The following is a 9,560-nucleotide window of genomic DNA, read 5'->3' as shown; positions in this document are numbered from 1 at the left end:
AGGGGAAAGTTTCTTCTCATTCTTAGGGTATGGGTTTCCCTCTTCATCTTTGAGTGAGGCTGCGAATAGTGATTGTGTTTGGTTTTGGGTAGCAAGACGAGCGAAATGGATAGGAATCCTTGAGTTTTCCTGTGATGTGGGTCTGTCGATTGGAGGAATTATGTTTTCACCATGGCTCTACTCTTCTCGGTGATTGTTTGAGTTAAGGCTTGGTGGGAAGGTGATGGACGCAAATGGGTCCATGGGATTGATATGCCTTTGGCTGATCTGAGGCTATAAGGGACCATGATGCCTTGGTCCTCTTCGTTTATCACCTTCCTTTTAGTGTCCTTGCTATGTTTGTTGAGATCTTATGGTCTGAATTGCTGGGTTGGCTTCTGGTGATGTGAAGATTCTGATTGTTTAGTTGGATTTTGGTATTCTAATATCCTTAGCCTTCCCTTTTTTGTTGTCTCTGCAGCTTTGGTAAAGGATGAATAGTGGTTGCTCATATGCATGTATCTCTCCTTATTGACCTCTACAAGGGTTTTTGTCATATAGTGATATTGTGTTCTTAGGGGGTTTAAGGGTAGGGATGGAAATGTGTCAGATTTTTATAAGTATTTGATTTAATTGTATTTAATTAGATATATTTAAATAGTATATAATTATATTTAGATTTAAAAAATAATATTTATAATGAGTTTAAATTATACATATTTAATATTTGTTATACAAATTTATTTATATAAATATTTAATTAAATATAAAATATATATTTTTTATAATAATATTTATAAATTTTATATTTTTATTTCAAATAAAATAAAATTTAAATTTTTTATGAAATTATTAAATTTTTAAAATAGAAATTATTTATAAAAAATAAATTTTATATAAATTATTAATTAAAATAAATAAAATTAAACAAATTTGATTATTTTTTAAATAATGCTAATAATTCGATTTGGAATAAATTTGAATAGTTAATAATGAATTTTAATCATGTTCGAGTTTTAAAAATATTAATCAAATTTAAATTTAAATAGGATAATTTTTACGGCCATCCCTAATTAAGTGCTTGTATTGTATAGACTTAGGTTATATTGACTTAATATAGTTATTTAGCCTTTGATTTTTCTTGTTTTGGGGACCATGACCCATTATTTGTATTCCTTTGCCCTTCAAGGCTTTAAATGCAATTAGCATTTAAAAAAAAAATTATGCAAGGCGTAAACTAATTTATATAATTTTTGTTAATTAAATAGTTGAAAAATGAAACCAATGATTTTACCTGATGGGCCTAGCTAAGAGAACATATATAATAAAATCAAAGGAAAAACCTGCATAATTTTCTTTTTTTTTTTTAAATTAATACATTCATATATCAATAATTTTTTTTTTTTTTTTGCTTTTAAATAAAATAAACGAAAATCAATATTCAATGTTCATCTAAATGGAATGTAAAACAAGTAATGAAGAGTGATTTTACAACACTATCAACGGAAGAGACAGTGGAGCGTAAAATCTGAATAATTGTCCGACACACTGAATCATAAAACCACGTGGCATTCATTGACGGGTGCATTAACCCCGCTCATGCTCATCATTACCACAGAGACCTTTCGCCTTATAAAACAATAAATAAATAAAGAGGAAAAAAAAAAATTTTTCTCTTGGACTTTCCTGCTCTCTCCATTTTCTCTTCACCTGGAGCAAGCCCCCCGTATTGCAGTCCCATAACAGATCATCCATGGCTTCTTCCTCTAAGGATCGCGAGTCCTTCGTCTACGTCGCCAAGCTTGCCGAGCAAGCCGAGCGCTACGATGGTCTCTCTAATTCTTCCCAGATCTGTGCCTTTTCTGCTTAATTTTGCAATTTTCTGCTGAATTTATAGATGGAAATGGAATTACTTACTTTGGATTTGGCTGTTGACTGATTTTGGGTTGTGTTGTAATGTAGAAATGGTGGAGGCGATGAAGAAAGTGGCGAAGCTTGATGGTGCGTTGACTGTCGAGGAGAGGAACTTGCTGTCTGTTGGTTACAAGAATGTGGTCGGCGCACGGCGGGCGTCTTGGAGGATCTTGTCGTCTTTGGAGCAGAAGGAAGAGTCGAAAGGGAATGAGGCTAATGTGAAGAGGATTAAGGAGTACAGGCACAAGGTGGAGTCGGAGTTGTCCACCATTTGCAGTGATATTATGACTCTGATGGATGAGCATCTTATACCTTCTTGTGATATGGAATCTAGTGTGTTTTACTATAAGATGTGAGGGGTGGATTTGTTTATTTTTATTTGATGCTGTGATTTTTAATTGCGACTTTGGAATTATACTACTGGGTTTTGGATTTGGCTCAGGAAAGGTGATTATTATCGGTATCTAGCTGAGTTCCAAACTGTTAATGAGAAGAAAGAGACAGCTGATCAGTCACTTAAGGCATACCAGGTAGGTACTAATCCTTCTGTTTTCCAGGATTTGTTACTGGGTTTGATTAAATTTTACGACTTGCACGGTTTACTTGCCGTTTTGGATTTTTTCCCCCTTGTTAATGCATAGATGTGCATGAGTGAAACTTCTTGATTGTTAGTAGGTGGGCCAATGTTTTCGTTCATTTATTCGGACTGGTTCAGTGATCGTAAATGGTTCTATACGAACTTTGAATTGCTGGGAAAATTGAAATTTTCTAGTTATCACTGCTTCTTTTTGTATTTTCTTGGATTTTTTTTTGTGTGCAGCCTGTTTGAAGGACTTCTCTTTTAAAACCATTTTGTTTTCTTGCAAGCAAGTAAAGCATTTACTTATATTCTTTATTGGGTTAGCGGAGGGGGCAATGAAGAAATGAGGTTTTGCCTTTGTACTGTATGATTATTCTAACTAAACTCTGAATTCTAGAAAGAAGAAAGTAACTATTTTCAATAAGTGTTATAAGTTTTAATGTTTCCTGTTTGAATTATGCACAAGAACATTTTGGATCGTCAATATGTATCTCTCCTTTGGGAAGATGTTCTTAAATGTAATTGTTCTGGTATTAGTTTCTTTCCATTTGCATCCATGTTATTGAGCATTCTTCACTCAAGCCTTCATGTTTGACTTGGGATTCTTAACTTAATATAGCCATGGAATGAAAGACTAAGTCAGTAGAAAAAGGGAGAGCCACAATGTGTTAACTCCTTTTTTAATACATAATTTATGGACTTTGTAGTTTGGTTCGAGAAGGTGAAGGGAAATTGTGACTTGTTTTTGCATATGTATTTCCCTATTTCATCCTTTCTTTTTCTTTGTTTCTTCACAACTTCACTCTTTCTAATGAATAAGTTTGATTTTACAATTTCTACTTCATATATATTTTGGTTTTTGCAGACTGCATTAACAACTGCAGAGAGTGATTTAGCTCCTACCCATCCCATTCGATTGGGTTTGGCTCTTAACTTTTCTGTCTTCTATTATGAGATAATGAATTCACCTGAAAGGTAAGCAAAATACTTGTGCTTATATGAGTGAGGTGCTCATGCAAATAGATTCCTTTCACGCAGATTTTTATTTTTATTTTTTCTGCAGGGCCTGCCACCTGGCAAAGCAAGCTTTTGATGAAGCTATTTCAGAGTTGGATACCCTAAGTGAAGAATCTTACAAGGATAGCACTTTGATCATGCAGCTATTGAGGGACAACCTCACTTTGTGGACTTCTGACATTCCAGAGGATGGTGGTATTTTTATAGACTTGATATTTTAAATATTCCTGGGGATAGATCGTTCACTTTATTTGTCTCTACAGTATTTTGAATCAATCCTCAATTAATTGAAGTCAAGAATCTAGTAAAGTGTCATTCACCTTTTTGCTTTATGATAATTCAACCAGTGAAAAGGAAATTGCAAGTACTTGCTATTATTTTACTTCTGCATTTGTAAGAGGATTTTATTCATGATTTCCTTGTTTTTGGCTTGGGGGACCAAGCTGAGATAGGAGTTGACAGCCCACTGAGTATTATGCTTGTGAAGTGTTTAAATGGGTTGATTGTCTTCTTTAATGTTTGTTTTTTCCCCAGCAAGTGCATGTATGATTTCAATCACTTGAATACCACATATTTTTTCATGTTTATTTTTGCTTTATTTGGCAGAAGACCAGAAAATGGAAAGCTCCAGCAAAGTCGGAGGCAAAGATGCAGAGGTGGGTCATTCATCAATTTTCTATATTCAAGCTTTTTTGAGATGCAGACCAGAAAATGAATTTTTTAGTTTAATTTTTTTCAGTGAAGCTGATGGAACCTTGTAATTCTTCAATGTGTGGAAGGATGATATCCCCCCAACTTTGTACTATTGTTGTTTGAGAGATGTTTTTGGGATTTTCTCCTGTTGTACCCTATTGTTTTCTGCTGGTGTTAATCTGTTCCAATCGTGAATACATTGGCAGGAAGATTTGAGTTATTATAGAGGTGGCCTATGATGATTTTTGGTTTCTCAGAGTGGCTTTTTTCCTAGTTGATATTTTTCTACTAGAAAAAAAAAAGGTATTCACCTTTTCATGGAACAAGAAGTGAGATGCTCGAAAGAGAGAAAAAAAATTATGATTTCATCATTTACATATAGCTGAAAATCCTGATTTCCTCATCATTTAATAGGGCAAGAAGAAGATGATTGCAAAATTTGTAGCTTAAATTGATTTAGTTTGTTCTTTCTATGTAAAATCCTGTGATGAAATATATTTGAGTTCACAGTGAACCAGGTTTAGATAAGAATTTCACTTTAATGAATTAGCTGAACTCATAGGAAATGAAATCCAACAAAATCTACTAGAATGTATTCCTAATACTTCATTTACAATGAGAAAAAATTTAATACAATACTTCAGCTATTAATACTCAACTAGGCATACGAAAGCAGACATTTTAATGGAAGCTGTTCTTGTCATTTTCAACCTTTGAAGGTGGCTCATGCGGGAGGTCGGCTCTATTGAAGGAAAGAATATTGTGGATGGTGCTTGCATTGATGAAACAGTATTCTATTTTACTATCGCTCTCTCTATTAAACTTCCATGCAATCTTCTGCTGATATTTTCTCCAATTGTTTCTCCTGAAGGAACTTGGCAAGGCGATCTAAGAAAACATCACATTCAGAGCTCAGAACTCGTTGTCAGCTCTCCTGCAACTTCTGCAGGAGTGACTTCACTATTCTCCAATAGCTCTTTAATCTCTTCGCAACATGACAACACTATAATACATGGGGCGTTCCTTTAGACATGCGTAGATCAAACATTAACAAGTTTAGCTAGTGGACAATTAATCAGGGAACTGCACCAATTACTGATGTAGTCTAGCTTGGTCATTATTTTCTTTATGTTTAAATTTCTTAAAATTAATTATACTTGACTACTTTTTATTATATAAAATTACATTGAATTGTTTAGACTGATGAATCGGTGAGCTTATTGTTTCACCAATTGGTTTGATTATAAGAACAGTGATTTTGAAAAGTACTGAAATTTTAAATAGACTTGTCAAAAATAGCAACAGAAGCCTATATAGGAAAAACCATGGTTTAATGCACCTGAGCAACCTACATCTAATTAATAAATATTCTAAGTGTTCTGTACAAGGTAAAAAAAAAAAAAATTAAAGGTCCAGGGTGTGCATAGTAAAAGGTTAAAAAATTCCTAATTTTTCACCATTAAAGAGGGTTATTAACCTAGGCCTCAAAGTTAATATTTAACTCTATATAAATATTAATAAAGTAGAAAATTAGCCTAATCTTTCTAAATATTCAAATAATGAAAAATCATAAGATGATTTCAATAGTACAATATATACTCACAAAAATTCAATTATTTCATAAATTATGAAATGTGAGCCCATCTCATTGTGAGAGAAGGAGCATATGCTCTGAGGCATCTAATAAAACCTCTCCAAATAACATTAATGAGGAGTTAAAAACTACAATAATAACAATTATCACTTATTAACTTTATACCAAATACTTCCTAAATGTTAATTTTATAAATTTTAATAGAGTAATTATTAAGGGAGTAAAAAATAATTAATGACATAATTTTAACAATTAATAGTATTTGATAGGTAATTAATTAACATTTTCTTGGTCTTCTAGATCATCAAACCTTAGTCAGTGCAGACCCTTTGCTATCACAAGTGGTCATCTAACAATCCCTCGAGATCGTATAGTGCTTTTATAATCCCTGATGCGTGTGGCATCCATCCAAACACCCTTAAGGTCTTAGGACCATCAATATTCATCAGAATAGCAGTTGGAAATGCATTTATAATTAAAGAGTTATGATTCTTGTTGGAGTTTACTATGAATTGGAAACCAATTCCAGTTTGTGCTTTTACTTGTAAGATAATCTTGTAATCCAAATTCTATTAGGATTTGAAATTGTATCCTAATATGAGATAACTTAGGCAATAGTTGCCTTGGTGTTAGAGACTTAGAGTCGAGTTGGCTGTTTGATATACTCATTCATTAGTTGAGATTACTCGATTAGTGCTAGACCTTGATATGACTTGGACTAAGTAACTTGAGCTTGCCTTTAGTGTTTCCATGCACTTGGAAAATTACTTTATAATTTCACTATCTCGAGTATGCTAATGCTACTTTGTTTTTGAGGATTGCTGTTTGATTGTAGATTTGAACTTTGATGCTTTGGCGTGAGGTCTTTTATTCCACTGGCTTATATATTTGGTGCTTCATCTTGTGGATTCTTTGACTGAGCATTCCACTCATTTGAATACTAGTATGTTTACTTGGTTTACATGTCCTTAATGATCAAATATCTGTTCAATTTCAGGAGTTGTAATCCTTATTAGAAGTCCTTATAAGAAATGATGCATTGGGAACTTCAGTACCATTAAGAACTAATTGGTTAATAAAATAGCTTGTACTTTACTATGATGGTGAAATTTAACATTGTTAATTATGAATTTCGCTAATGTGATGAAATTCCATTTGTTTATTTTATAGCCATATGTTAGATTAGATTTGTTTAATTCTTAATATATGGTTCTTCGGATCTTATATTGATTGTGAAGTGAGTGTGAGTTAAATGAGAATAAAAACTTTATTAAAATTGTCATGATTTTAACCGTGGTTCATATTATCACTAACTCGTATATACATGTATTTTATTTTTAACAAAAAAAATTCTTAATATATTGATCGTGGCATTGAAAAGTTTGAGGAGAATTAAAGAGACAGAAAAGATTTAAACTCCCAACTCGATTGCAAGAGTTCCAGCCTAACACTCAATGCCAAAAAATTTTGCATATGTCTAACCTTAATAATGTGTTGTTTAGGGTTCCTAGAGCCAAACAAAAACTTGCAGAAAATTGATTTGGATTTTTTTTTTAAAATGCATTTTTACGAACAGATGATTCTTGCAGCATCCGAAGGTTCGTTGATGAGCTTTAGTCTTGTTGTACTGAAGAATCTATATTTTTTTTCTCACAGAAATTTTTGTTTCGACTCGATTTAGTATAAGAACTTCTAGGATTGATTTTTCGTTGGTATTACCAATGGATCCTCCAATCCGTTAGTAAATTGAGAAAAAAATTAAATAAAACATTATTAAAAATATTACGATCCATTGGTAAATTAAAAAATATATATTTTTAATTAAAATTAATGAATTTTAATAATATTATTTTTAGATTATTTTTTCTCTCAAATTATTTTATTATTATAAACGTAATAATTCGAATTTTAAAAATATAAAATTTATATTTCTTTATATGGTATTTGAATATTATTTTAATAGTATCTAACTAATAACCCTCATTTATATATTCTTAATATTATTTCTAAACATATTTTATAAATTATTTAATAGTCTAATTTAGTTGAAATGATTAGTTTTAAATATTAATAGATATAGCATTATATTATTTCTAACATTGATTTTAAGATTTGATTTAATTGTTAGTAATTTGATTATTGTCATTATTATCAATATTGTCGATATTATTTATTTTATATTCTTTATCATTTTAATTTTAATTTATTAAGTAAGAGTTTATTATAAATACTAATAATATTTTAACTATATTTTGATTAGAATTTAATAAAGGTGTTTAATAAATATTATGTATGTAAATATTAAAAGTATTAGTTTTATATATTATAATATATTATAAATTTAATTTAATGTATATGTTAAAAAAAAAAAAAAAGAGATATGAGGTGACTTTACCTGTGGCAGTGGGAGTGACAATGGAACTCACTTCCACTTTCAGCTGAAAAAAAAAAAAGAAAAAAAATTTCAAAAGAATTCCCCCCCCCCTTCTCCCTCCCATCTCTCCCATCTCCTCCCCTCTCTTCTTCTTCTTTCTTTCTTCGGTGACTGGTTGGCGACCTCCTGCTCCACACTCACCAGCGACATCACCAGTGGCGGCAACAGTCCAGAATCCGGCCAGCAATGGAGAGAGAGAGGGGGAGAGAGAGAGGGGAGAGAGAGAGAAAAAATAGGGTCCTAAACTTTGAACACTTATATCCGACGATCCTGACATCCGATTGGACTGATTCTAGTGGCTATGGACTCCTGATAAAGAGTTCTTTTAGTTGAGACCAGCCTCGAGGAATTTGGTGGCCGTTTCCAATACCTGCGAGGAGACAGAAAATCAGTCTTTTTTTATTTTTCGATGACATTTCCGACAATCCGACTATTGGATCGATGATCCGAGACCACCTATGGACTCAGGAGGAGGAGAAGAACATTTTGGCGTGCCCAGTTCCAGCAAATATCGATGGCGATCAGCCACCGTGCGCGGTGGTTTCAGCAGTGGCTCCAGCGAGCTTTGAAGATGATTCAACTTCTAGAGGCTTTCTCATAAATTTTTAGAATTTTTGAGACACAGATAAGCTTTAGGTAAGATTATTTTCATTATTTCTCAGTTTGTGGTACTTAAATACAATATTTCTTAAACAGAAAAAATTAGAGAAAAATTCTAAGAAAAATATATGATGAAAGTAAAATTATTTGAAGATGTTCTATGGTATTTGTTGAATTTTTAAGTGATTGTAGAATATTTTTAAAAAATATATATGGGTTTTAGTTAGATTTTTAGTATCTGAGCATATAAGATCATCTGAATTTATGGTATTTAAATTTTATATGATTGGTTGAAACTTGAGAATTGAGAGTTAAATATGTGAATGTTGAATTGGGTTGAATTAGGATTTTATAAATTATTTAATAGTCTAATTTAATTGAAATGATTAGTTTTAAATATTAATATTTAATCAATTAACAAGATATAGCATTATATTATTTCTAACATTGATTTTAAGATTTGATTTAATTGTTAGTAATTTGATTATTGTCATTATTATCAATATTGTCGATATTATTTATTTTATATTCTTTATCATTTTAATTTTAATTTATTAAGTAAGAGTTTATTATAAATACTAATAATATTTTAACTATATTTTGATTAGAATTTAATAAAGGTGTTTAATAAATATTATGTATGTAAATATTAAAAGTATTAGTTTTTTAGTATCTAAGCATATGTGAATGTTGAATTGGGTTAAATTAGGAACATTTTAGCTATTGAAAACTTATGGAATTGAATAATA

The 9,560-nt window shown here is 31.3% G+C and overlaps 1 protein-coding gene across 4 annotated transcripts; it reads left to right on the top strand.

The window, feature by feature from the left end:
• Nucleotides 1-1,627: 1,627 nt before the first annotated feature.
• LOC110633949 (14-3-3-like protein C) lies at nucleotides 1,628-4,439 on the top strand. 4 transcript variants are annotated; one of them, XM_021782800.2, is made up of 7 exons: nucleotides 1,628-1,808; nucleotides 1,942-2,245; nucleotides 2,336-2,423; nucleotides 3,339-3,448; nucleotides 3,537-3,682; nucleotides 4,100-4,146; nucleotides 4,230-4,439. In XM_021782800.2, the coding sequence occupies exons 1-7, from the start codon at nucleotides 1,733-1,735 to the stop codon at nucleotides 4,230-4,232; spliced, it is 774 nt and encodes a 257-aa protein (XP_021638492.2). In that variant the 5' UTR covers nucleotides 1,628-1,732; the 3' UTR covers nucleotides 4,233-4,439. The 4 variants fall into 4 exon arrangements, with proteins under 4 accessions (XP_021638492.2, XP_021638491.2, XP_021638490.2 ...); XM_021782799.2 differs by having other exon boundaries at nucleotides 4,097-4,146; XM_021782798.2 differs by having other exon boundaries at nucleotides 3,537-3,685.
• The last annotated feature ends 5,121 nt before the right edge of the window (nucleotides 4,440-9,560 follow it).

This window comes from Hevea brasiliensis, chromosome 4, assembly GCF_030052815.1.
Source record: "Hevea brasiliensis isolate MT/VB/25A 57/8 chromosome 4, ASM3005281v1, whole genome shotgun sequence".
NCBI classification, from domain to species: Eukaryota; Viridiplantae; Streptophyta; class Magnoliopsida; order Malpighiales; family Euphorbiaceae; genus Hevea; species Hevea brasiliensis.
This window is presented reverse-complemented; position numbering and strand designations above follow the sequence as displayed.